General features: G+C 52.3%; 1 protein-coding gene across 1 annotated transcript; it reads left to right on the top strand.

Annotated features, from left to right (window-relative positions):
• The first annotated feature begins 882 nt into the window (after positions 1–882).
• On the top strand, positions 883–25,346 carry atp23 (ATP23 metallopeptidase and ATP synthase assembly factor homolog). The gene is made up of 6 exons (XM_072485043.1): positions 883–1,102; positions 11,135–11,180; positions 12,473–12,554; positions 19,705–19,842; positions 22,529–22,612; positions 24,541–25,346. The coding sequence occupies exons 1-6, from the start codon at positions 952–954 to the stop codon at positions 24,742–24,744; spliced, it is 705 nt and encodes a 234-aa protein (XP_072341144.1). The 5' UTR covers positions 883–951; the 3' UTR covers positions 24,745–25,346.
• The last annotated feature ends 2,453 nt before the right edge of the window (positions 25,347–27,799 follow it).

The following is a 27,799-nucleotide window of genomic DNA, read 5'->3' as shown; positions in this document are numbered from 1 at the left end:
ACTGTGCCCACCCCAGTCCAACGCTGGCATCTCCACATCATGGCTGATATATTAAGATAGCAATCAAATGTACAATTCACATAACATGAATATTTGGAGCATCCCAAAAGGATGTTTAACTCATGAAATAGTTGCTGTGGTTAGTAGATACAGTAACAAGGGGTCATAATCTTACTGCAAAATCTGCATAATCTTAGAAATCGCAATATTCAGCAGGGTGACGGAAACGTGTCCAAGACAATGAAACATCCTCGGAAGGAAATTCATGCATGGTGCATATTATGTCCACTTTTAAAAATTGCTACTTTATTACTGCTAATTGAGAGATAAAGGAACATCGCGGAATATAAGCAGTATTATTTTTCTATGTTCTATGACGTGAAGATGCCAGTGTTGGACTGGGGTGGGCACAGTAAGTAGGGTAGATGGGCCGAATGGTCTCCTTCTGTCCTGTAACATTCTATGATATCCAAACAGTGCTGTTTATATAGGGGTTCAGTAGTAGCAACTGTGGAGCTCCAACAAATGAAAAGTACATGAACAGTCCAGACAGAGTTTTAAAGGAGAAATTGTAGAGCAATGAAATTCCTGATCAACTTACAAGGTGGCCTCCTGTCCCAACATGCCTCGCTGCGCACGTCATCCTGAAAGTGCTCTGTCTCGGGGGCACTGGGTGACGTCACCAGACCACGTGCTGCATCGCTGCCAATTACAGCCCAAAACACTCTACAATCATACGCATGCGCATTTGGTATAAGTTTAATTTGAAATTACATTAAAAAAAACATTCTTTGCAAATATATCACTTTCAGTTATAGCTTGGATCTATTCAATAAACTTTTCGATAATTTAGCATTTTGTTGTAAAATTCCGGAGCAGGTTTGACCTTTCACCCTTTCATTCAATGGTGGCCGGTAGTCGACCTCGAGAGGAAATCGAATCATCTCAGCCATGGATAAAGGCCGGGACAAAGAGGAGGATTACGGCTATAGTTTATTTCCAGAACATAAGACCGGGAAACCAAACAGAGGACTGATGGCGGAAAGCATTTTAACGTTTAACCATAGGTGCCGGGTGATGCTGCAGGTGACCCTGGATACCAGTGAGTGGAGGTGGGGGGAGGGAATGAGTGGGGGGAGGGAATGAGTGGGGGGAGGGAATGAGGAGGTGTTGGGGGGGGGAGGAGGAGGTGTTGGGGGGGGGAGGAGGAGGAGGTGTTGGGGGGGGAGGTGGAGGAGGTGTTGGGGGGGGGGGGAGGTGGAGGAGGTGTTGGGGGGGGGGGAGGTGGAGGAGGTGTTGGGGGGGGAGGGGTGGAGGAGGTGTTGGGGGGGGGAGGGGTGGAGGAGGTGTTGGGGGGGGAGGGGTGGAGGAGGTGTTGGGGGGGGGGAGGGGTGGAGGAGGTGTTGGGGGGGGGGAGGGGTGGAGGAGGTGTTGGGGGGGGGGAGGGGTGGAGGAGGTGTTGGGGGGGGGGAGGGGTGGAGGAGGTGTTGGGGGGGGGAGGGGTGGAGGAGGTGTTGGGGGGGGGGAGGGGTGGAGGAGGTGTTGGGGGGGGAGGGGTGGAGGAGGTGTTGGGGGGGGAGGTGGAGGAGGTGTTGGGGGGGGAGGTGGAGGAGGTGTTGGGGGGGGAGGTGGAGGAGGGGAGGGGGGGGAGGTGGAGAGGGGAGGGGGGTGGAGAGGGGAGGGGGGTGGAGAGGGAGAGGGGAGGGGGGTGGAGAGGGGGTGGAGGTGGAGAGGGGAGGGGGGTGGAGGTGGAGAGGGGAGGGGGGTGGAGGTGGAGGGGGGTGGAGGTGGAGAGGGGAGGGGGGTGGAGGTGGAGAGGGGAGGGGGGTGGAGGTGGAGAGGGGAGGGGGGTGGAGGTGGAGAGGGGAGGGGGGTGGAGGTGGAGAGGGGAGGGGGGTGGAGGTGGAGAGGGGAGGGGGGTGGAGGTGGAGAGGGGAGGGGGGTGGAGGTGGAGGGGGGTGGAGGTGGAGAGGGGAGGGGGGTGGAGGTGGAGAGGGGAGGGGGGTGGAGGTGGAGAGGGGAGGGGGGTGGAGGTGGAGAGGGGAGGGGAGGGGAGGGGAGGGGGGTGGAGGTGGAGAGGGGAGGGGAGGGGGGTGGAGGTGGAGAGGGGAGGGGGGTGGAGGTGGAGAGGGGAGGGGGGTGGAGGTGGGGAGGGGAGGGAGGTGGAGGTGGAGAGGGGAGGGAGGTGGAGAGGGGAGGGGGGTGGAGGTGGAGAGGGGAGGGGGGTGGAGGTGGAGAGGGGAGGGGGGTGGAGGTGGAGAGGGGAGGGGGGTGGAGGTGGAGAGGGGAGGGGGGTGGAGGTGGAGAGGGGAGGGGGGTGGAGGTGGAGAGGGGAGGGGGGTGGAGGTGGGGAGGGGAGGGGGGTGGAGGTGGAGAGGGGAGGGGGGTGGAGGTGGAGAGGGGAGGGGGGTGGAGGTGGAGAGGGGGGTGGAGGTGGAGAGGGGAGGGGGGTGGAGGTGGAGAGGGGAGGGGGGTGGAGGTGGAGAGGGGAGGGGGGTGGAGGTGGAGAGGGGAGGGGGGTGGAGGTGGAGAGGGGAGGGGGGTGGAGGTGGAGAGGGGAGGGGGGTGGAGGTGGAGAGGGGAGGGGGGTGGAGGTGGAGAGGGGAGGGGGGTGGAGGTGGAGAGGGGAGGGGGGTGGAGGTGGAGAGGGGAGGGGGGTGGAGGTGGAGAGGGGAGGGGGTGGAGGTGGAGAGGGGAGGGGGGTGGAGGTGGAGAGGGGAGGGGGGTGGAGGTGGAGAGGGGAGGGGGGTGGAGGTGGAGAGGAGAGGGGAGGGGGGTGGAGGTGGAGAGGGGAGGGGGGTGGAGGTGGAGAGGGGAGGGGGGTGGAGGTGGAGAGGGGAGAGGGGAGGGGGTGGAGGTGGAGAGGGGAGTGGAGGTGGATGGGGAGGGGAGGGGGGTTGGAGGTGGAGAGGGGAGGGGGGTGGAGGTGGAGAGGGGAGGGGGGTGGAGAGGGGAGGGGGGTGGAGGTGGAGAGGGGAGGGGAGGGGGTGGAGGTGGAGAGGGGAGGGGGGTGGAGAGGGGAGGGGGGTGGAGGTGGAGAGGGGAGGGGGGTGGAGGTGGAGAGGGGAGGGGGGTGGAGGTGGAGAGGGGGTGGAGGTGGAGAGGGGGTGGAGGTGGAGAGGGGAGGGGGGTGGAGGTGGAGAGGGGAGGGGGTGGAGGTGGGGAGGGGGGTGGAGGGGGGAGGAGGGGGAGGGGGGGGAGGGGGGTGGGGGTGGAGGTGGAGAGGGGAGGGGGGTGGAGGTGGAGAGGGGAGGGGGGTGGAGGTGGAGAGGGAGGGAGGTGGAGAGGGGAGGGAGGTGGAGAGGGGAGGGGGGTGGAGGGGGGTGGAGGGGGGAGGGGGGTGGAGGTGGAGGGGGAGAGGGGGTGGGGGTGGAGGTGGAGAGGGGAGGGGGGTGGAGGTGGAGAGGGGAGGGGTGGAGGTGTAGAGGGGAGGGGTGGAGGTGTGGAGGGGAGGGGGGTTGTGGAGGGGAGGGGGGTTGTGGAGGGGAGGGGGGGTTGTGGAGGGGAGGGGGGGTTGTGGAGGGGAGGGGGGTTGTGGAGGGAGGGGGGTTGTGGAGGGGAGGGGGGTTGTGGAGGGGAGGGGGGTTGTGGAGGGGAGGGGGGTTGTGGAGGGGAGGGGGTTGTGGGAGGGGAGGGGGGTTGTTGGAGGGAGGGGGGTTGTTGGAGGGGAGGGGGGTTGTGGAGGGGAGGGGACTTGTGGAGGGGAGGGGACTTGTGGAGGGGGGAGGGGGACCTGTGGAGGGGGGGGGACCTGTGGAGGGGGGGGTGGAGGTGTCGAGGGGGGGTGGAGGTGTCGAGGGGGGGTGGAGGTGTCGAGGGGGGGTGGAGGAGTCGAGGGGAGGGGGGTGGAGGTGTCGAGGGGAGGGGGGTGGAGGTGTCGAGGGGAGGGGGGGTGGAGGTGTCGAGGGGAGGGGGGGTGGAGGTGTCGAGGGGAGGGGGGGTGGAGGTGTCGAGGGGAGGGGGGTGGAGGTGTCGAGGGGAGGGGGGGTGGAGGTGTCGAGGGGAGGGGGGGTGGAGGTGTCGAGGGGAGGGGGGGTGGAGGTGTCGAGGGGAGGGGGGTGGAGGTGTCGAGGGGAGGGGGTGGAGGTGTCGAGGGGAGGGGGTGGAGGTGTCGAGGGGAGGGGGGGTGGAGGTGTCGAGGGGAGGGGGGGTGGAGGTGTCGAGGGGAGGGGGGGTGGAGGTGTCGAGGGGAGGGGGGGTGGAGGTGTCGAGGGGAGGGGGGGTGGAGGTGTCGAGGGGAGGGGGGGTGGAGGTGTCGAGGGGAGGGGGGGTGGAGGTGTCGAGGGGAGGGGGGGTGGAGGTGTAGAGGAGAGGGGGGGTGGAGGTGTAGAGGAGAGGGGAGGCGGAGTGGAGGTGTAGAGGGGAGGGGGGTGGAGGTGTAGCCGGGAGGAGTGGTAGCGGTAGAGGAGGAGGTGTAGAGGGGAGGAGGGTGGAGGTGGAGGGGGGTGGAGGTGTAGCGGGGAGGGGGGTGGTTGTGTAGAGGGGAGGGGGGTAGAGGGAGGGGGGGGTGAGGGGATGGGTGGGGGGGTGGAGATGAGGGGAGGGGTGGGAGGGGGTTGAGCGGAGGGGATGGGTGGGGGGGAGGGGTTGGGGGGGGTGGGTGGGGGGGAGGGGGTGGGTGGGGGGGAGGGGTTGGGGGGGTGGAGATGAGCGGAGGGGATGGGTGGGGGGGGAAGGGGTTGGGTGGGGGGGAAGGGGTTGGGTGGGGGGGAAGGGGTTGGGTGGGGGGGGAGGGGAGAGGAGGGGGGGGAGGGGGAGGGGAGGGGGGGGGAGGGGGAGGGGGGAAGGGAGGTGGAGGGGTAGAGGGGAGGGGGGGTGGAGGGGTAGAGGGGAGGGGGGGTGGAGGGTCAGAGGGGAGGGGGAGGGGAGGGGGGTGGAGGGGTAGAGGGGTGGAGGGGTAGAGGGGAGGGGTAGAGGGGAGGGGTAGAGGGGAGGGGTGGAGGGGTAGAGGGGAGGGGAGGGGGGTAGAGGGGAGGGGGGTAGAGGGGAGGGGGTAGAGGGGAGGGGGGTAGAGGGGAGGGGGGTAGAGGGGAGGGGGGTAGAGGGGAGGGGGGTAGAGGGGAGGGGGGTAGAGGGGAGGGGGGTAGAGGGGAGGGGGGTAGAGGGGAGGGGGGTAGAGGGGAGGGGGGTAGAGGGGAGGGGGGTAGAGGGGAGGGGGGTAGAGGGGAGGGGGGTAGAGGGGGGGGGGTAGAGGGGAGGGGGGTAGAGGGGAGGGGGGTAGAGGGGAGGGGGGTAGAGGGGAGGGGGGTAGGAGTGGTAGAGGGGAGGGGAGGGGGGTGGAGGTGTAGAGGGGAGGGGAGGGGGTGGAGGTGTAGAGGGGAGTGGGTGTGGAGGGGAGGGGGGGTTGGAGGTGTGGAGGGGAGGGGGGGTTGGAGGTGTGGAGGGGAGGGGGGGTTGGAGGTGTAGAGGGGAGGGGGGGTTGGAGGTGTAGAGGGGCGGGGGGGTGGAGCTGTAGAGGGGCGGGGGGGTGGAGGTGTAGAGGGGCGGGGGGGTGGAGGTGTAGAGGGGCGGGGGGGGTGGAGGTGTAGAGGGGCGGGGGGGTGGAGGTGCAGAGGGGCGGGGGGGTGGAGGTGCAGAGGGGCGGGGGGGTGGAGGTGCAGAGGGGCGGGGGGGTGGAGGTGCAGAGGGGCGGGGGGGTGGAGGTGCAGAGGGGCGGGGGGGGTGGAGGTGTAGAGGTGTAGAGGGGCGGGGGGGTGGAGGTGTAGAGGGGCGGGGGGGTGGAGGTGTAGAGGGGCGGGGGGGGTGGAGGTGTAGAGGGGCGGGGGGGGTGGAGGTGTAGAGGGGCGGGGGGGTGGAGGTGTAGAGGGGCGGGGGGGTGGAGGTGTAGAGGGGCGGGGGGGTGGAGGTGTAGAGGGGCGGGGGGGTGGAGGTGTAGAGGGGCGGGGGGGTGGAGGTGTAGAGGGGCGGGGGGGTGGAGGTGTAGAGGGGCGGGGGGGTGGAGGTGTAGAGGGGCGGGGGGGTGGAGGTGTAGAGGGGCGGGGGGGTGGAGGTGTAGAGGGGCGGGGGGGTGGAGGTGTAGAGGGGCGGGGGGGTGGAGGTGTAGAGGGGCGGGGGGGTGGAGGTGTAGAGGGGCGGGGGGGTGGAGGTGTAGAGGGGCGGGGGGGTGGAGGTGTAGAGGGGCGGGGGGGGTGGAGGTGTAGAGGGGCGGGGGGGTGGAGGTGTAGAGGGGCGGGGGGGGTGGAGGTGTAGAGGGGCGGGGGGGTGGAGGTGTAGAGGGGCGGGGGGGTGGAGGTGTAGAGGGGCGGGGGGGTGGAGGTGTAGAGGGGCGGGGGGGTGGAGGTGTAGAGGGGCGGGGGGGTGGAGGTGTAGAGGGGCGGGGGGGTGGAGGTGTAGAGGGGCGGGGAGTGGAGCTGTAGGAGGGGCGGGGAGTGGAGCTGTAGTGGGGCAAGGGGTGTGGAGGTGTAGAGGGAATGGGGGGTGGAGATGTCGAGGGGTGGGGGCTAGAGGTGTATAGGGAGGGGGTTGGAGGTGTAGAGGGGAGGGTGGGGGGGAGTGGGGTTGGGAGGGGTGTAGGGGTGGAGAGACGGGGGTTAGAGAGGGGAGGAGGGGGGGGTTGTGGAGGTGGAGGAGGGGGGTGAGGAGGGGGAGGAGGGGGCGTGAGGAGGTGGAGGAGGGGAGGTGGAGGAGGGCGGGTGAGGAGGTGGAGGAGGGCGGGGTGAGGAGGTGGAGGAGGGCTGGTGAGGAGGTGAGGAGGGCGGGTGAGGAGGTGGAGGAGGGCGGGTGAGGAGGTGGAGGAGGGCGGTGAGGAGGGAGGAGGAGGGCGGGTGAGGAGGTGGAGGAGGGGCGGGTGAGAGGTGGAGGAGGGCGGGTGAGGAGGTGGAGGAGGGCGGGTGAGGAGGTGGAGGAGGGCGGGTGAGGAGGTGGAGGAGGGCGGGTGAGGAGGTGGAGGAGGGCGGGTGAGGAGGTGGAGGAGGGCGGGTGAGGAGGTGGAGAGGGCGGGTGAGGAGGTGGAGGAGGGCGGGTGAGGAGGTGGAGGAGGGCGGGTGAGGAGGTGGAGGAGGTGGTGGAGGAGGGGGGTGAGGAGGTGGAGGAGGAGGGGGGGTGAGGAGGTGGAGGAGGAGGGGGGGTGAGGAGGTGGAGGAGGAGGGGGGGGTGAGGAGGTGGAGGAGGAGGGGGGGTGAGGAGGTGGAGGAGGGGGGTTGAGGAGGTGGAGGAGGAGGGGGTGAGGAGGTGGAGGAGGAGGGGGGGTGAGGAGGTGGAGGAGGGGGGGGGTGAGGAGGTGGAGGAGGGGGGGGTGTGAGGAGGTGGAGGAGGGGGGGGGTGAGGAGGTAGAGGAGGAGGGGGGGTGAGGAGGTGGAGGAGGAGGGGGGGTGGAGGTGTAGAGGGGAGGGGAGGGGGGTGGAGGTGTAGAGGGGAGGGGAGGGGGGTGGAGGTGTAGAGGGGAGTGGAGGTGTAGAGGGGATGGAGGTGTGAGGGGAGGGGGGGATGGAGGTGTAGAGGGAGGGGGGGTTGGAGGTGTAGAGGGGAGGGGGGGATGGAGGTGTAGAGGGGAGGGGGGGTTGGAGGTGTAGAGGGGAGGGGGGGGGTTGGAGGTGTAGAGGGGCGGGGGGTGGAGCTGTAGAGGGGCGGGGGGTGGAGCTGTAGAGGGGCGGGGGGTGGAGCTGTAGAGGGGCGGGGGGTGGAGCTGTAGAGGGGCGGGGGGGTGGAGCTGTAGAGGGGCGGGGGAGTGGAGGTGTAGAGGGGCGGGGGGGGTGGAGTGTAGAGGGCGGGGCGGGGGGGTGGAAGTGTGGCGGGGGGTGGAGGTGTAGCGGGCGGGGTGCTGGAGGTGTAGAGGAGGGCGGGGGGGGTGGAGGTGTAGAGGGGCGGGGGGGGGTGAGGTGTAGAGGGGCGGGTGGGGGTGGAGGTTAGAGGGGCGGGGGGGGTGGAGGTGTAGAGGGGGCGGGGGGTGGAGGTGTAGAGGGGCGGGGGGGTGGAGCTGTAGAGGGGCGGGGGTGGAGCTGTAAGGGCGGGGGGTGGAGGTGTAGAGGGGCGGGGGGGTGGAGGTGTAGAGGGGCGGGGGGGTGGAGGTGTAGAGGGGCGGGGGGGGTGGAGGTGTAGAGGGGCGGGGGGTGGAGGTGTAGAGGGGCGGGGGGGTGGAGGTGTAGAGGGGCGGGGGGGGTGGAGGTGTAGAGGGGCGGGGGGGTGGAGGTGTAGAGGGGCGGGGGGGGTGGAGGTGTAGAGGGGCGGGGGGGTGGAGGTGTAGAGGGGCGGGGGAGTGGAGCTGTAGAGGGGCGGGGGAGTGGAGCTGTAGAGGGGCGGGGGAGTGGAGCTGTAGTGGGGCAAGGGGTGTGGAGGTGTAGAGGGGATGGGGGGTGGAGATGTCGAGGGCGGGGGGCTAGAGGTGTATAGGGGAAGGGGGTTGGAGGTGTAGAGGGGAGGGTGGGGGGAGGGGGGTTGGGTGGGGTGTAGGGGTGGAGAGACGGGGTTAGAGAGGGGAGGAGGGGGTGTGGAGGTGGAGGAGGGGAGGTGGAGGAGGGCGGGTGAGAGGTGGAGGAGGGGGGGTGAGGAGGTGGAGGAGGGGAGGTGAGGAGGGGGGGTTGAGGAGGGGTGAGGAGGGTTTGAGGAGGTGGAGGAGGGGGGGTGAGGCGGTGGAAGAGGGGGGTGAGGCGGTGGAGGAGTAAGGGGGGTGAGGCGGAGGAGTAGGGGGGTGAGGTGGAGGAGGGGGAGTGAGGAGGTGGAGGAGGGGGGGTGAGGAGGTGGAGGAGGGTGTGGTGAGGAGGTGGAGGAGGGGGTGGTTGTGGAGGTGGAGGAGGGGGGTGAGGCGGTGGAGGAGTAAGGGGGGTGAGGCGGAGGAGTAGGGGGGGGGTGAGGTGGAGGAGGGGGAGTGAGGAGGTGGAGGAGGGGGAGTGAGGAGGTGGAGGAGGGGAGTGAGGAGGTGGAGGAGGTGGAGGAGGGGGGTGAGAGGTGGAGGAGGGGGGGTGAGGAGGTGGAGGAGGGGGGGTGAGGAGGTGGAGGAGGGGGGTGAGGAGGTGGAGGAGGGGGGTGAGGAGGTGGAGGAGGGGGGGTGAGGAGGTGGAGGAGGGGGGGTGAGGAGGTGGAGGAGGGGGGGTGAGGAGGTGGAGGAGGGGGGGTGAGGAGGTGGAGAGGGGGGTGAGGAGGTGGAGGAGGGGGGGTGAGGAGGTGGAGGAGGTGTGGTGAGGAGGTGGAGGAGGGTGGTTGTGGAGGTGGAGGAGGGGGGGTGAGGCGGTGGAGGAGGGGGGGGTGAGGCGGTGGAGGAGGAGGGGGGGGGTGAGGCGGTTGAGGAGTAGGGGGGTGAGGAGGCGGAGGTGGAGGAGGAGTGAGGAGGCGGAGGAGGAGGAGGTGTGTGGAGGTGGAGGAGCGACTTCCTCCGAGTGCTCCAGTTTCCTCCACGAGTCCTGAAAGACGTGCTTGTTGGGTGGATTGGGCACTCTGACTTCTCCCTCATTGTACTCAGACAGGCACCGGAGTGTGACGACTAGGGGATATTCACAGTAACTTCATTGCAGTGTAGTTACTTGTAAGCCTACTTGTGACGCTAATAAAGATTATATTTTTATTGAAGGAGATACTCGCTAGTTATGAACATAGGAGTAGGCCATTCAGCCCCTTGAGCCTGTACTTCTCCAGGATAATCAGTATCTTGACTCCGTCTATCTAGCTTGGTTCCCGAAATCCTTATCCCCATGCCTAACAAAAAAATCTTGTCAATTTCGGTTTGAATTTTCCATTGAACCCCACCATAGCTTTTTGGAGGAGGTTTCCACTACATGTGTGAAAGCAACTCTTTCTGACATTATCCCCATACGGCCTGGCACTTATGTTAGATTATGCCCCCTTGTTCCTCACACCAGAGGAAATAATTTCCTTGTATCTACTCTTATCAACACCTTTGATCATCTTAAACATCTTAATCAGACCATCTCTTAATCTTCTATGTGGGAGTGAAAAGCTAATCTATGCAAGCTTTTCTCAAAATGTAACCCCATGCTCCCCAAACTGTTTCTTGGTGTGACCCAATTTTAATGTGTCAGAGTTTGTGTGATGCAAAAGTGAAAACTTGGAGGTCTGGAAGTTGTTTAGTGGGGAGGTGGGGAAGGTAGTCTTTAGATCTTGATGTGGAGAAGTGGGAAGAACAGGAGTCGAGCATGGAGGCAGTTTGGAAAGGCAGGCTTTCTACAAAAAAACTGAACACCTATCTTTCCATTGGCTTTTTTTTTTTGCAAATGGGAGGACGTAGAGGGGCCTCGCAGCTGTCAGAAATCAGTTCAAGCTTCATGCCGACCATGACTACCTGTGAGCTTGCAATCCAGAGGGTGGTGGGTGTCTGGAATTCGCTGCCTGAGTTGATGGTGGAGGCAGAGACCCTAAACTCTTTATTTTGTTTTTAAAAGTACCGGGATTGGCACCTTAAGTGCTGCAAGCCGTGTGCAGGAAATGTGATTAGAAAGGGTGTCTCTGGATGGGGATGAACAAGTTGGGCCAAATGGTCAAGGACCACCTGTGCTGTATCACTTCTATGGTTCTAACCCCCAAATCTCATCTCAACCCCATTGACCCACAATTTGGGAAGCCCTTTTAGGCCCATCATCATTCTGTTCAATCTGTGTGGCATCCTGTCGAGGCTAAAGAGATGTCAGGATAATCTCTGCATGATGCAAGGATGGCCACCCAATTGTGCTCTGTAGCTGTTCAAATCTACATCTGTTGGACTTGAGTGAAGATGATACCATGGCTGTCCCTAGACGAATGATAAGTGTTGGAGAGAGTAAGGGGACAAGGGTATGGAAGGTAGAGGATTAGGGCATGAGTGGGTCAATCAGTGGCTGCAGAAGTATTTTGGTGAATGGTGGGTTAAAGGCAAACTTGTTGGCTGTTAGGAGGTGCCATTGTGAGTGACCCGGGTGGTTGGGGAGGATGGGGTGTTGCATACAGCTAGCAAAGCCATTGAAACATTAAGCCAAGGTTGAAGTTGAAAGACATGTATGTGAATGTCATCCAAGTGTACTTATGTCACTCATTGTTTCTTCTGAAATTTACATGTAATTAATTTTGCCTCCCATTGATTTGCTGTAATTTTGTAGCTCCTGAGGCCTACTTTGTTTAGAAATGAAGTTTGATCAATTTGCGTAAATTTTCTAATTCTGTTAATGGTCAGTTTAAATACATGTTCAACATTGTAATCTGACTTCTGCAGGTCCGTATGCAAAGCTCCTGGTAGATGCCATGAAAGGTTCAGGATGGTAAGTTTAATCTTCCAATTTAAGATTGTTAACATCCATCAAGCTCTTGGTGTCTACATTGTCTTAAACGTATACTAGATATTTGCTTTTTAACCATTGTTTATGCCTTATTAAGTTGATCCTGTTCTGTTTACTACGCAAAAGCATCGAATTGCAAAGAGACGGGAGTATAGATTAACTGTTAAGATGCGAATCATGAAGGAATTTTTGTGGCAATAATGCATCAATAGCACGTTAGCTCCTGATTACATTGGCAGATTCCTTAGCCAGCCTCCATTCTGAAATGAAACTGTTGTGTTTTAATTTTTTGAGGTTACTGAGCAGCTGCCAACCTCGGGAGGCATATGTAGGTAGTGGCATTTAAGAGGAGCAATGGGAGGCCATCTGTTCAGGCTGTCTGATTCATTAGGGGTGGCACAGTGGTTAGCACTGCTGCCTCACAGCACCAGAGACCCGGGTTCGATTCCGACCTCGGGTAACTGAAGAGTTTGCACATTCTTCCTGTGTCTGCGTGGGTTTCCTCTGGGTGCTCCGCTTTCCTCCCACAGTCCAAGAATGTGCAGGTTAGGTGGATTGGCCATGCTAAATTGTCCCTAGGTGTGGTTATGGGAATAAGGGGGGGTGGCCTTCCGGAGGGTCTGTGCAGAAGCGATGGGCCGAATGACCTGTAATGTTGAGATTCTGTGATACTACCTTATCACCTTCTGTACACATGGCAGGGTGATCATCATCAATACCTCCAGTTGTTACTAACTTATTCAGACTGGATGTTTATACTTTCTCTCATTATGATAATTCTTTTCCTTTAAACAAAGGACAATGACACAGTATAATATTGACCAGGAAAGCCCATTTAGGTTGTAACCATGTACAGGAATTCCTGGAGCTCAAGAAAATCTACGCAGCCGAATAAACAAAATTCTTCAGAATGTTGTCATTATTTCACCATAGAAATTGCAGGGGTCGAGAGGAACTAGAAACTGTTACACAGAATAGTTACCCCCCCCCACCATCTTTTTCTCCGGATACATACTTGCTTAAATATCTTTTCATTCCTCACATCTTCCAGGTGAAAGTTCATCGAGCTGGAAAGTGGGCCAGATTTGAACACTGTACGAGTGGGTGGGGGAAGTTTAAAATCTCGCCCGTTAATTCGGTTTTTCTTTCGCGCCTGATCTGCTGAGTGTTTCCAGTACTTCGGATTTCCAACCTCCACAGAACCTTTTTGCTTTTCCGTCAGATGCCTCCAGCAAGAACAACTAAATGATGTTTACAATATTTTGTGTCTTCAGCGCGGTTTATAAGGATCGTCACTTTTCCTGTGAAGATTGTGATGGGACTGTCAGTGGAGGTTTTGATGCTGAAATATCACAGGTGGGTCATGAGCCTTGTATCATATTGTGATGCAGCACAGAACGAGGCCTTTCGGCCCATCAGATCAACATTGGCTCTTTGAAAGAGCAACCTATTTTCTCCTTTCCTCTTGTCCCTGTAAACATTTCCCCTTCACCTTTATCCAAATCCCTCATTGCACACGCGCGCAATTTTTTCCCCCATGTTACCGTTTTTTGCCCAGCACCTTAAATCTGTATCCTCTGGTTACTGACTTTTCTGCCTCTGGACAGTTTCTCTTTCTTTCTCTATCAAAACCATTCATGGTTTTCAACACTTCTTTCAAATCTCCTATTAAACTCTGGTCTAAGGAGAACAACCCCAGCTTCTATGGTCTCCCCACACCCTCATCTCTGATATCGTTAAGGCCGTGGCATCTAAAAGGCAGACACGATGGGCCGAATGGCCTCCTTCTGCACTGTAAATTCTGTGGCAGCTATGGCTATGGTAAATGTTGGCACATATGTGAAACGGGTGTTTCGGCACTCTTAACTATAATTTTGACATTTTGCATTGTCTAACAAAAGAGTGAGTGGTGAGTTGCTGAGATGTATATAAAATGATAAAGGGTATTGACAAATTAGATGTAGAGCGGATGCTTCCTCTTTTGGGGGAAATCTAGAACGAGGGGTGATAGTTTTTTGATAAGCGGTAGCAGATTTAAAACCGCGATGAGGAGAAATTACTTCTCTCAAAGAGATGTGAATATGTGGAATTCTCTGCCGGGACATTGAGTAAATTTAAGCAGCAGACAGACCGATTTTTAATTAGCAATGGGTTGAAGGGCTACGGAGAACGGGCAGGAAAATGGAGTTGAGACCAAGAGAAGATTGGCCATGATTGTATTGAACGGTAGAGCGGGTTTGAGGGGTTGAATTGCCTCCTCCCTGCTCCTCGTTCTTATGTTCTTATTATCTTAGTTTAATTTTCTTAAGAACTGTCAAGCTGCTGATCGACTGCTAGATGTGAGTTTGGCTGTGGTCCATCCAATTTGTTTAGCACCTCACATATTGTGGTCTAAGTACATATTTCACAGAAGTACTGAAAGTAATTTCTTTCAAGTTATATAAGTTAGAATCTTATGGAAGCAACAGGAGCCTTGGCCGTCACTGGAGAGCCAACAAGAGCTCCGCATTGCCTCTTTTCATGGGGATCCATTGCATCAGGCACTTAGTAGACAAGCAGTAGGCCCGTCTCCCGGATCAAGGAACCCAGGGAGGTCCTGCACGCCGATAACTGCTAGGAAATCGGAGGCTGATAGCTCTACTCAATGGCAGTGCCACTAGGGAGACAGCGGCTGTTACTGGCATAACACCCACCTGAGGTCTAGGATTGTCACTGGATCCCAGACCAGAGGCGAGTGATGATGAGAGAGGGTGGAGGGGTGGGTGGTGGGAGTCTACAGGAAAGGGGTATATCTCACCGGGCCCCCCTTTCTAAAGCTGGGTCCATTGATCAGGCTCTGAATGCCTTTGAATGAAGGATCATCTCCCCAGCCCGTGCGGACATGCCAGGGCTTACTTGTTATGCTCACCACAGACTGGACCCCCTGCCCGCCACTGGGTTAAGACCAGTGAAAGCAGGATGAGGTCCTTAAATGTATATTGTTAGGATATCGGACCAGACCCCAATGTTTGTTAGGATACCTGACGAGGACCCCAAATAACTTTTCTTATTGTATAACTGAGAAAAAGATATTTCACCCAGGAGTGATGACTCTGAACATATTTATTTATGTTAAAACAAACTTTAATTTAAATGCAGTATTAATCACATTAATATCAAAGAAATAGGTTTAGAATTATCAGGTAGGTATTCCTCCGTGCACAAGTTTTAATGAACTGGCCAAGAATTCCAAGGGATGTTCTCTTGGTATTTTTAGCAAAGTCATTAACCTGTTTCCTTTAAATTGAATCTCGGATTGATGACCTCGAGCATATTAAGCCACTGGGTGTTAAATTAGTATAACACTGAGCAAAAAAGAAATATAATTTAATTTCCTTGAAGTAAAATTGCAAAATCAAAGTAGTGATAGATATGAAAATTACATCACTCACCAGTTCAAAAGATTTTCTAAACCACCCAGATTTTGTATTTCAATTTTTTTATGTAATTTATGCTTGAACGAGGTGGGATTCCCAGTACAACAAGGTATATAACAAAAAAATCATCGCTTCTCATTTCCAGCCCAGTATTTTTTCAAGTTAAAATAAATGTACACCCTAGGTAAAGCTAAGAAAGGTAATAACTTTTGAAAAAAGGATTTTGCTGGTAAGACCTTAAGACAGGGGAGCAAAAGTAAGCCATTTGGCCCATTGAGTCTACACTGCCATTCAATGAGATCATGACTGATTTGATAATCCTCCGCTATCCCCATAACCCGTGATTCCCTTACTGATTAAAAATCTGTCTATCTCTGCCTTGAACATACTTAACAACCCAGCATTTGCAGCAATCTGTGGTAAAGAATTCCACAGATTCACTATCGTCTGAATGAATAAATTCCTCCACGTCTCATTTTAAATGAGCGACCCTTTATTCTTGAGATTATGCCCTCTGGTCCGAGACTCTCCCACAGGGAGAATCTTTTCCTCTGAGTGTTGTGCGCCTTTGGAACTCTCTTCCTCAAAAGGCAGTGGAAGCAGGGTCTTTGAATATTTTTAAGACAGAGCTGGATAGATTCTTGATTTAGAAGGAGATAAAAGGTTATCGGGCTACGCTGGAATGTGGGGTTGAAGTTACAATCAGATCAGCCATCTGATTGGTAACAATTTTTCTTTTTTTTTTTCCTTTTTCATTTAGCTATTATTTGATATTATAGTTGGACTAAGTTAAGTTTAAGATTAAAAATGGCAGGAGATCTCAGACCCATGTTATGCTCCTCTTGCTCAATGTGGGAGCTCAGGGACGTGGCTGATGTCCCTGGCTCCTTCACGTGCGGGAAGTGTGTCCAGCTGCAGCTCTTGTTAGACAGCATGACGGCTCTGGAGCTGCGGATGGACTCACTTTGGAGCATCAGCGATGCTGAGGAGGTCGTGGATAGCACGTTTAACGAATTGGCCACACCACAGATTAGGATTGCTGAGGGAGAAAGGGAATGGGTGACCAAAAGGCAGAGAAAAAGCAGATGGCAGTGCAGGTGTCCCCTGCGGTCATCTCCCTCCAAAACAGGTATACCGTTTTGGATACTGTTGGGGGAGATGGCTTATCGGGGGAAGGCAGCAGTAGCCAGGTTCATGCCATCGTGGCTGGCTCTGCTGTACAGAAAGGCAGGAAAATGAGAGGAAGGGCTATAGTCATAGGGGATTCAATTGGAAGGGGAGTAGATAGGTGGTTCTGTGGTCGAAAACGAGACTCCCGAATGGTATGTTGCCTCCCAGGTGCACGGGTCAGGGATGTCTTAGATCGGCTGCAGAACATTCTGAAGGGGGAGGGTGAACAGCCAGTTGTCGTGGTGCATATAGGCACCAATGATCTAGGTAAAAAACGGGATGAGTTCCTACAAGCAGAATTTAGGGAGTTAGGAGCCAAGTATAAAAAGTTGGACCTCAGAGGTAGTAATCTCAGGATTGCTACCAGTGCCACGTGGTAGAGTAGAAATGAAAGAATAGACAGGATGAATGCGTGTTTTGAGAGATGGTGCAGGAGGGAGGTATTCAGATTTTTGGGACTGGTTCTGGGGTAGGAGGGACTACTACAAATTGGACGGACTACACCTGGGCCGGACTGGAACCAATGTCCTTGGGGGTGCTTTTGCTACCGCTGTTGGGGAGGGTTTAAACTAATGTGGCAGGGGGGTGGGAACCAAATGAGGAGGTTAGTGGACAGTAAGGAGGTAGAAACTAAAGCCTGTAAGGAACTAGATCATGAACTCAGCGTGACTAAGAGGAAGAGTAAGCAGGGAGCAGATGATGAACGCAAAGGGACTGGTGGTCTGAGGTGCATTTGTTTTAATGCAAGAGGTGTAGTAGGTAAGGCAGATGAACTTGAGGGCTTGGATTAGTACCTGGGAGTATGATGTTATTGCTATTACTGAGACTTGGTTGAGGGACGGGCATTATTGGCAACTAAATATCTCAGGATATCGATGCTTCAGGCGGGATAGACAGGGAGGTAAAAGGGGTGGAGGAGTTGCATTACTGGTCAGAGAGGATATCACAGCTGAGCTGAAGGAGGGCACTATGGAGGACTCGAGCAGTGAGGCGATATGGGCAGAGCTCAGAAATAGGAAGGGTGCGGCAACCATGTTGGGGCTGTACTACAGACCTCCCAACAGCGAGCGTGAGATAGAGGTACAAATATGTAAACAGATTATGGAAAGATGTAGGAGCAACAGGGTGGTGGTGATAGGAGATTTTAATTTTCCCAACATTGACTGGGATACACTTAGTGTCAGAGGTCTAGATGGAGCGTCAGAGGTCTAGATGGAGCAGAATTTGTAAGGAGCATCCAGGAGGGTTTTCCAGAGCAGTATGTAAATAGTCCAACTCGGGAAGGGGCCATACTGGACCTGGTGTCAGGGAATGAGCCCGGCCAGGTGGTTGAAGTTTCAGTCGGGGATTACTTTGGGAATAGTGATCACAATTCCGTAAGTTTTAGAATACTCATGGACAAAGACGAGAGTGGTCCTAAAGGAAGAGTGCTAAATTGGGGAACGGCCAACTATACCAAAATTCGGGAGGAGCTGGGAAATGTGGATTGGGAGCAGCTGTTTTGAAAGTAAATCCACATTTGAGATGTGGGAGGCTTTTAAAGAGAGGTTGATCAGAGTGCAGGACGGACATGTCCCTGCGAAAATGAGGGATAGAAATGGCAAGATTAAGGAACCATGGATGACAGGTGAAATTGTGAGACTAGCTAAGAGGAAAAAGGAAGCATACATAAGGTCTAGGCGACTGAAGACAGACAAAGCTTTGGAAGAATATCGGGAATGTAGGACCGATCTGAAATGAGGAATCAAGAGGGCTAAAAGGGGTCATGAAATATCCTTAGCAAACAGGGTTAAGGAAAATCCCAAAACCTTTTATTCATATATAAGGAGCAAGAGGGTAACTAGAGAAAGGGTTGGCCCACTCGAGGACAAAGGAGGAAAGTTATGCATGGAGTCGGAGAAAATGGGTGAGATTCTTAACGAGTACTTTGCATCGGTATTCACCGAGAAGAGGGACATGACGGATGTTGAGATTAGGGATAGATGTTTGATTACTCTAGGTCAAGTCGGCATAAGGAGGAAGGATGTGTTGGGTATTCTAAAAGGCATTAAGGTGGACAAGTCCCCAGGTCCGGATGGGATCTATCCCAGGTTACTGAGGGAAGTGAGAGAGGAAATAACTGGGGCCTTAACGGATATCGTTGCAGCATCCTTGAACACGGGTGAGTTACTGGAGAATTGCTAATGTTGTCCCCTTGTTTAAGAAGGGTAGCAGGGATAATCCAGTTAATTATAGACTGGTGAGCCTGACGTCAGTGGTAGGGAAGCTGCTGGAGAAGATACTGAGGGATAGGATCCATTCCCATTTGGAAGAAAATGGGCTTATCAGTGATAGGCAGCATGGTTTTGTGCAGGGAAGGTCATGTCTTACCAACATAATAGAATTCTTTGAGGAAGTGACAAAGTTGATTGATGAGGGAAGGGCTGTAGATGTCATATACATGGACTTCAGTGAGGCATTTGAGAAGGTTCCCCATGGTAGGCTGATGGAGAAAGTGAAGTCTCATGGGGTCCAGGGTGTACTAGCTAGATGGATAAACAACTGGCTGGGCAACAGGAGACAGAGAGTAGTAGTGGAAGGGAGTTTCTCAAAATGGAGAACTGTGACCAGTGGTGTTCCACCGGGATCCGCGCTGGGACCACTGTTGTTTGTGATATACATAAATGATCTGGAGGAAGGTAGAGGTGGTCTGATTAGCAAGTTTGCAGATGACTCGAAGATTGGTGGAGTAGCAGATAGTGAAGGGGATAGTCAGAGAATACATAGAATATAGATAGATTGGAGAGTTGGGCAGAGAAATGGCAGATGGAGTTCAATCCGGGCAAATGCGAGGTGGTGCATTTGGAAGAACCAGTTCAAGAGCGAACTATACGGTAAATGAAAAAGCCCTGGGGAAAATTGATGTACAGAGAGATCTGGGTGTTTAGGTCCATTGTACCCTGAAGGTGGCTGCGCAGGTTGATAGTGGTCAAGAAGGCATACGGCATGCTTTCCTTCATCGGAAGGGGTATTGAGTAGAAGAGTTGGCAGGTCATGTTACAGTTGTATAAGACTTTGGTTCGGCCACATTTGGAATACTGCGTACAGTTCTGGTCGCCACATTGCCAAAAGGATGTGGATGCTTTGGAGAAGGTGCAGAGGAGGTTCACCAGGATGTTGCCTGGTATGGAGGGCGCTAGCTATGAAGAGAGGTTGAGTAGATTAGGATTATTTTCATTAGAAAGACGGAGGTTGAGGGGGACCTCCATTGACGTCTACAAAATCATGAGACATATAGACCGGGTGGATAGCAAGAAGCATTTTCCCAGAGTGGGGGACTCAATTACTAGGGGTCACGAGTTCAAGGTGAGGGGAAAAGTTTAATGGAGATATGAGTTCTTTATGCAGAGAGTGGTGGGTGCCTGGAACGCATTGCTGGCGGAGGTGGTAGAGGCGGGCACGATAGCGTCATTTAAGATGTATCATGAATGGGCAGGGAGCAGAGGGATACAGATCCTTAGAAAATAGGCGACAGTTTTAGATAGAGGATCTGGATCAGTGCTTGGAGGGCCGAAGGGCCTGTTCCTGTGCTGTAATTTTTCTTCTTTCTTTGTTCTTATTGAATGGTGGAGCAGGCTCGAGTAGCCTGCTCGTGCTCTTAATTCTTATGTTTGTATGTAACTTGGGTCTTAATTGTAATAATTCCAATGCACATAACCTTAAAGATTTGCAACTTATTTTTGTACCTTGAAACTTTGTGTTAACTTTTCACATTTTTGAAGCACAGCAATATTGTCATGGATTACATTTCAAAAGTCCTGGATGTTGTACGTCATGTAACAAATTCAAAAATTCATAACCAATAATTCAACAAGTTATATCACCATTTTGTGGTATTATTGTGCTTTGTATCTAATCTGTCTTGTGTTTTTGAATTCCAGATTGTTTTATGCCAGAACAATATCCACCAGCAACAGCACATGAATCGGGTGGTGACCCACGAGTTAATACACACATTTGATCATTGCCGGGCACACGTTGATTGGTTCCGCAATATAAAACACCTGGCCTGCTCGGAGGTAAGATATCCCTGGGGAGGGCAGGATAAAAATATATCTATTATGAATGGTATCTCATTAAACCAGATTTATCTTGGGGCTGAATTTTTATTTATCTGACCTGCAAGGAGCTGGTGAGTCAAAAGGTGGCGGGGAAATAGAATTCTGGATTCCTCCAAGGGTGTCCATGGCATCAAGCTGTTCTCTGCCCAGAGACCTCTTTAGTTGATAGGCTTGCTTGGATCAGATGTTGAGTTGGTTGGCGATGGCCACATGGGCACTGGAAGAGGAGTTTATCAATGGCGGAAAAGGGGGTGGATTGGAAGTTGGGGAGCTAAGGCCCAACCAGGCAATGGGGCTGATTCACATTCACAATTCAATGTATATGAGAGGAGATAGTGTGATGGGTGGATTACCAAATTTGGAGTTGGGTGTATTGGGGGCCTGGGGAAAGGAATTGATGGAGAAGAACAGAGATTAGAGGCTCAAAGGCCTTGTGCCTGTAGCGGGGAGGGGGGGGAGAGCGAGTTGGAGGTGGTGATGAGCGATCGGGGTTTGGGAGAATCAGAGGCTGAGGGGGGAATGGGGTTGTGAGAGGGCGTTAATCAGAGACCTTAAGGTGAGGTTGAAAGCCCGTACGGGTGAGTGAACCTGCCTGATTTCAGAGGCTGCTCACGCAGGTAGGCAAGGTTCAGCACATGGCTCCTGAATCTGCCTTCCATGAATGGGAGGAATATGGGACTGAAACATACCATCAGAAATGTAACTTTAGGCAGCACGGTGGCACAGTGGTCTGCATTTCTGCCTCATGGCGCCACGGTCCCAGGTTCGATCCCGGCTCTGGGCTACTGTCCGTATGTAGTTTGCACATTCTCTGTGGGTTTCGCGCCCACAACCCAAAGATCTCCAGGTAGGTGAATTGGCCCTTTATTGGAAAAATGAATTGGGAACTCTTTAAAAAGAAAAATAAATAAATGTTTAAACGTCATTTTAATTTGTGTGATTTTCCTTTAAAGTCTTGTTTTTTGTGTGTATTGTGGACTATTAGTGGCAACCGTTTCAAAGGGGACATTTAGTTTCTCTTAACTGACCAACCCACAATACAACAGAAATTTGATTTACCTGCTGAACTGGCAGCAATGGGTTAAATATTCATTTAGCAGTGCAGAACTTGAGTATTGCTGAGGAAGACATTTTGCCAAAGTTTTTGATTTGCACTCATCAGGACAAGCACAAGAATACCAATGTCAGGGGAAACCCTTTATACTGTATGAGGAGAGAGTGCTGATTGGTTGACAGATGGACACTGATTGGTGGAGGTGGTGCCATGGATTATTCACCACTTCATGGTGACTTAACAGTTAACTGCCAAGCATTGTTTAACAATTTGCACAAGGCTGCTTGACTCTGGTCAAGGCATTGCCCTGTAGAATGAACCAGTGAATGGCTATCACTTATTTTGTTTAGCTGAAACATGCGCAATGTGTACACATGTTCTTTTGTCTGCAATTAATTGTTTGTGTATTAATCTATAGCTTCCAGTACGCGCTAATGTGCCACACTGCGAGCCAAACTGACAATCTTAAATTGGTTGTCAGTGTAATTCTTAGCGCAGTAAGGATAATTTAGCAAATGTTGCCCAATCGCAGAATCACATCTAATGTTGGACACTGTGCTTTGAGTTTAACAGGCATGGGCTCTTTGAGTACAGTCTGTACCTTTCCCATTGCAAACCGCGGAAGGCACAGGCTAATTAATACGATCCACCAGTCTGTGAGACTTCCGGTCTACATACCAAGCATCTCACGGACACTGAAATTCATATCCCACATTACTAATTTGTGTGCCAGGCAGAATGTATATGATTGGATGGCAGCATCCTGTTAGTGGCGAATACCACTGCCTAGTACCAGCGTGTAACAGCTAGCATCACCTGTTACACAAATGTTTGTGCTACTGTGCCCTTCCAGGTCATCTGAGGTAGACTGGGCATTTTCAGGGCCAAAAGTGATGATGTTGGAACCCCTTCATGAATTTACATTATTTACAGCTCAAAATGATCTGAATAGGGTAGCCATTCTCCCACAGGATATCTTTGATGCTCCCTATTTCAGAATCAAGATTGCATGATGAGAAAATGGCTTGGGCCCTATTTACAAGGTTGCCGATAGGACCAATCTTGTAGCGGATTGTCAAAGTTGTTTTCCCTGCAATTGGTATTCTTGCGTGTGTCCTGATAAGTGAAAGATGGAAAGCTTCGGCGAAAGGTATTTTTTTCAGCAATTCTCCAAAAGGCACATCTGCACATCTTAAGATTAATTAGAGGTGAATTACTTTTGACTAGGAAAGTTTGTCTGAAATAAAATGTGACCAAGCCATGCTAGCCTTCCTCCAGATATTGAAAAGAAGGAAATGATTCTTGGTTTCTTGATGCTCTAGATTCAAAATTACTAGATTGCTACTCCTTCTGTGAGAGAACAGATTACTAAAGCGGAAAAGGAACAGTGAGAATGGATTTTTTAAAAAAACCATTTACTTGTTAGATGCTAAGCTTCCTTATCTGCTGTTTTAAGTATGTCTGCACTGAACATGTGCAGATGTGAAATACACTTTGCAGATGTGATATTTTAGCGAATGACAGGCATGCTTGGTGATAGACTTCTATTATCTGGATGTTCAAATGGATTGACCTTTACATTTTCAACAGATACGAGCTGCTAATCTCAGTGGTGAATGTGCTTTTGTGAATGAAGTGTGTAGATTTAACTTTGGTCTAAAGCAACACCATCAAGTGAGTATGAAAATAAAGTATACCACTTTGTTAGGAATTTCATCATGGATTTTCCCTGTATAGCACTTCGCTAAGAATTTCAGCAAGGATTTTTCCAGTTGAGCATTGTAACTTTGACAGAAGCTCACTTGTCTGCCGATATTATGGTTGTGATGGCCAGTCGGGAAAATCCCCATGGAATCATGTTGATATTTAAATATAATCCCTGACATCTAGTCTTTAAAGATGCTTGCACTCAGTGAATGGAATTTTCCCATATTTGTTCGAGTGTCAGGCTCTGAACCCAGTGTGTAGCTCTCCAGCTGCACAGCCAAGCTTTCAATCTTGATTTTGAGTCACTCTGAGCGGGGGGGGATTTAGCGGGCATCGTTCATGTTGTCACTGGCGGGATGGGGCCTAATAGAGCCGGAAAGGCTAGTCAACACAGAAAATAACTCCGCATACAAACATCAGGGGCTCTCAAACCCATCTCCCCCCAACCACCAGCATCAGGCTCCCCAGAGGGTCCGTCCTGGCATTTCCTCCAGCACAAAGGTGCACTACCAGGGTGGAACTGAACTGCCCAGGCATGTCCATTTCCCCCCCCCCCCCGGCGCGGGGTCTATACTTACCTTTGCAACCCCAAGGGGGATCCCCTCGATGTCTCCCGTTTTTCCAAACTTGTAGACCATCATGTCGATGAGGCTTGAATATTCAGTGAGGGGGAATAATGTGGCAGGGAGCTTGGTAATTAGATTAAATTCATGTACGACTATTAAAATCGGGTTCTATTTGTGGGTGAGAAACTAGTTATGTCACCGACGAGAATCTCGTTTCCCAAATCTCGGGAGATTTTGCAATCGCATCGCCGTTCTTACTGACGGCAGTCACAGGCGCAAAATCACCCCAAGTGATGAAACATTTGCAAGGGATTAATTGTATACATTCTCATGAGTATTGGTGGCACAGTGGTTAGCACTGATTCCTCACCGCGCCAGGGACCCGGGTTCAATTCCAGCCTTGGGTGACTGTCTGTGTGGAGTTTGCATGGTCGCCCCGTGTCTATGTGGGTTTCGTCCGGGTGCTCCGGTTTCCTCCCACAGTCCAAAGATGTGCAGCTGAGGTGGACTGCCCATTCTAAATTACCCCTTAGTGTCCAAAGATGTGCAGGTTAGGTGGGGATAGGGTGGGGCTGTGGTCCTAGGTAGGGTACTTTTTCAGAGGATCGGTGCAGACTCGATGAGCTGAATGGCCTCCTGCACGGTAGGGATTCAATGATTCAGTGCAACTCTATTTAACAACTACATTTAGAATGCTCTTCTTCTACCGTATGTATTTGGATTGTGGCAAGAGGAAAGAGAAACACTCCTGTCCACTTTTGGCTCTTCACCTGGTAACAAAATATGTTTGATCCACGTGTTAGACTGTTATGTGCCATAACATAGAACTCGGGAGGAGGGAGAATCAATATTTTACATATAATAGTTTTATATATACCTGTATTTCAAAATAATGCTGGCACAACATTGTGGATATTATGTAGCCTAATTAGAAAAGTGGTGTCAAGAGGCTTGGCTGCTTGCTCTCTGATGGAGCAAAGGGTTTGAGCTTTGTCACTCTTGGCCACTCTTGTACACTGAGTGTTGGGTAGAAAAGCGTTCTGTATGCTGGTCAGTTTCTCTGGGTCAAGGAAAGTTTGGTGCTATAAAGAGTGAGCATTACCATTGTACAAATTGCAACGTGTTCAGAGCGGACGGAACATGAATCCACAAACCTTTAAGTTGTTTAAAGAGAGGTGCAATACCTTCTAACATAATACCAAACAGTTAATTTAGTCGCTAAGAAAAGAGATTCAGTTTATGAATAGTATTTTCTTAAATTTGCTGCGTAATTATCACAGACTTGGTTTAGAATAAGACTCTAAAATTAGTCTCTGCTTTTCCACACAGAAATGCGTGCGAGAACGAGCCCTTCGTTCCATACTAGCTGTTCGCAATGTCAATAAAGAAACTGCAGAAAAAGCGGTTGATGCAGTTTTCAATACCTGCTTTAATGATCATGAACCTTTTGGAAGAATTCCACACAATAGAAAGGATGCAAAATACGCATACAGAGATTTTCAAAACCGGAATCGATATTATTCAAATCTCTGAGAAAATGCCAGACCTCCTAATAACTGTGACAATTAATTTGTAAAGAAGATTTATTAACATTATTATACAAGTCCTAGTTGCAAAGAATCCACTATTATTGTGTTTTATAAATGAGATTTTTAACGAATAACTTTTCAGTCAACCATTAATAGAAAAATATAAATCATTTACAGTTTGTTTTGCCCTTGTCAAATTTTTGTTAATCTGTGAATTTTACTCATGTTGTGACGTTCAGATGCAATTTGCATATAACTGCTATAATTATAATAAATTATTATAATTACCGGGTGGCACGGTAGCACAGTGGTTAGCACTGTTGCTTCACAGCGCCAGAGTCCCAGGTTCGATTCTTGGCTTGGGTCACTGTGAGGAGTCTGCACGTTCTCCCCGTGTCTGCGTGGGTTTCCTCCGGGTGCTCCGGTTTCCTCCAACAAGACCTGAAAGACATGCTATTAGGTAATTTGGACATTCTGAATTCTCCCTCTGTGTACTCAAACAGGCATTGGAATGTGGCGACTAGGGGCTTTTCACAATAACTTCATTGCGTGTTAATGTAAGCCTACTTGTGACAATAAAGATTATTATTATTGTATTATATAAAATCTAAATTGTAGATAAATTAGTGTAATATGATTGAAAGTGATTTCAGAGGATTTGCATTGTTTCAGTTCCATAGAACATAGAACATTACAGCGCAGTACAGGCCCTTCGGCCCTCAATGTTGCGCCGACCTGTGAAACCACTCTAAAGCCCATCTACACTATTCCCTTATCGTCCCTATGTCTATCCAATGACCATTTGAATGCCCTTAGTGTTGGTGAGTCCACTACTGTTGCAGGCAGGGCATTCCATGCCCTTACTACTCTCTGAGTAAAGAACCTACCTCTGATATCTGTCTTATATCTATCTCCCCTCAATTTAAAGCTATGTCCCCTCGTGCTAGACATCACCATCCGAGGAAAAAGGCTCTGTCCACCCTATCCAATCCTCTGATCATCTTGTATGCCTCAATTAAGTCACCTCTTAACCTTCTCTCTCACGAAAACAGCTTCACGTCCCTCAGCCTTTCCTCATACGATCTTCCCTCCATACCAGGCAACATTCTGGTAAACCTCCTCTGCACCCTTTCCAATGCTTCCACATCCTTCCTATGATGCGGCGACCAGAATTGCACGCAATACTCCAAATGCGGCCGCAGCATAGTTTTGTACAGCTGCAACATGACCTCATGGCCCCGAAACTCAATCCCTCTACCAATAAAAGCTAACACACCGTACGCCTTCTTAACAACCCTCTCAACCTGGGTGGCAACTTTCAGGGATCTATGTACATGAACACCGAGATCTCTGCTCATCCACACTGCCAAGAATCTTACCATTAGTCCAGTACTCTGTCTTCCTGTTATTCCTTCCAAAATGAATCATCTCACACTTTTCTGCATTAAACTCCATTTGCCACCTTTCAGCCCAGCGCTGCAGCTCATCTATGTCCCTCTGTAACTTGTAACATCCATCCGCCCTGTCCACAACTCCACCGACTTTAGTGTCATCTGCAAATTTACTCACCCATCCTTCTACGCCCTCCTCCAGGTCGTTTATAAAAATGACAAACATCAGTGGCCCCAAAACAGATCCTTGTGGTACACCACTAGTAACTGGACTCCAGTCTGATCATTTCCCATCAACCACCACCCTTTGTCTTCTTCCAGCTAGCCAATTTCTGATCCAAACTGCGAAATCACCCTGAATCCCATGCCTCCGTATTTTCTGCAGTAGCCTACCATGGGGAACCTTATCAAATGCTTTACTGAAATCCATATACACCGCATCAACTGCTTTACCCTCATCCACCTGTTTGGTCACCTTCTCAAAGAACTCAATAAGGTTTGTGAGGCACGACCTACCCTTCACAAAACCGTGTTGACTATCACTAATCAAATTATTCCTTTCCAGATGATTATACATCGTATCTCTTATAAACCTTTCCAAGATTTTGCCCACAACAGAAGTAAGGCTCACTGATCTATAGTTACCGGGGTTGTCTCTACTCTCCTTGAACAAGGGGACAACATTTGCTATCCTCCAGTCTTCTGGCACTAAACCTGCAGACAAAGATGACTTAAATATCAAAGGCTCAGCAATCTCCTCCCTAGCTTCCCAGAGAATCCTAGGATAAATCCCATCCAGCCCAGGGGACTTATCTATTTTCACACTTTCCAGAATTGCCAACACCTCCTTATGAACCTCAAGCCCTTCTAGTCTAGTAGCCTAAATCTCTGTGTTCTCCTCGACAACATTGTCTTATTCTGTGTGAATACTGACGAAAAATATTCATTTAGCACCTCTCCTTTCTCCTCGGTCTCAAAGCACAACTTCCCACTATTGTCTTTAACTGGCCCTACTCTTACCCATGTCATTCGTTTATTCCTGACATATCTATAGAAAGCTTTAGGGTTATCCTTGGTCCTACCTGCCAAAGACTTCTCATGTCCCCTCCTGGCTCTTCTTAACTCTCTCTTTAAGACCTTCCTTGCTAACTTGTAACTCTCGAGTGCCCTAACTGAACCTTCATGTCTCATCTTTACATAAGCCTCCTTCTTCCTCTTGACAAGTGTTTCGACTGCTTTAGTAAACCACGGTTCCCTTGCTCGACCACTTCCTCCCTGCCTGACAGGTACATACTTATCAAGGACACGCAGTAGCTGTTCCTTGAACAAGCTCCAGATTTCCATTGTGCCCACCCCCTGCAGTTTTCCTCTCCACCCGATGCATCCTAAGTCTTGCCTCATCGCATCATAATTGCCTTTCCCCCAGATATAACTCTTGCCCTGCGGTATATACCTATCCCTTTCCATCACTAAAGAAAACTTAATCAAATTGTGGTCACTATCACCAAAGTGCTCACCTACCTCCAAATCTAACACCTGTCCTGGTTCATTACCCAGTACCAAATCCAATATGGCCTCGTCTCTCGTTGCCCATCTACATACTGTGTCAGGAAACCCTCCTGCACACATTGGAGAAAAATGGACCCATTTAAAGTACTCGAACGATAG

Source organism: Scyliorhinus torazame, chromosome 19, assembly GCF_047496885.1.
Source record: "Scyliorhinus torazame isolate Kashiwa2021f chromosome 19, sScyTor2.1, whole genome shotgun sequence".
Taxonomy (NCBI): Eukaryota; Metazoa; Chordata; class Chondrichthyes; order Carcharhiniformes; family Scyliorhinidae; genus Scyliorhinus; species Scyliorhinus torazame.
The sequence above is the reverse complement of the archived record's forward strand: the minus strand, read 5'-3'. Positions and strand labels throughout refer to the sequence as shown.

What these genes read in the sequence shown, in the direction of transcription:
- atp23 (XM_072485043.1), top strand. Translation starts at nt 952, where the DNA reads ATGGATAAAGGCCGGGACAAAGAGGAGGATTACGGCTATAGTTTATTT. An exon ending in TTGATGCTGAAATATCACAG is followed by an intron (nt 12,555 to 19,704) that starts GTGGGTCATGAG and finishes TTTGAATTCCAG; the next exon opens with ATTGTTTTATGCCAGAACAA. An exon ending in AACACCTGGCCTGCTCGGAG is followed by an intron (nt 19,843 to 22,528) that starts GTAAGATATCCC and finishes CATTTTCAACAG; the next exon opens with ATACGAGCTGCTAATCTCAG.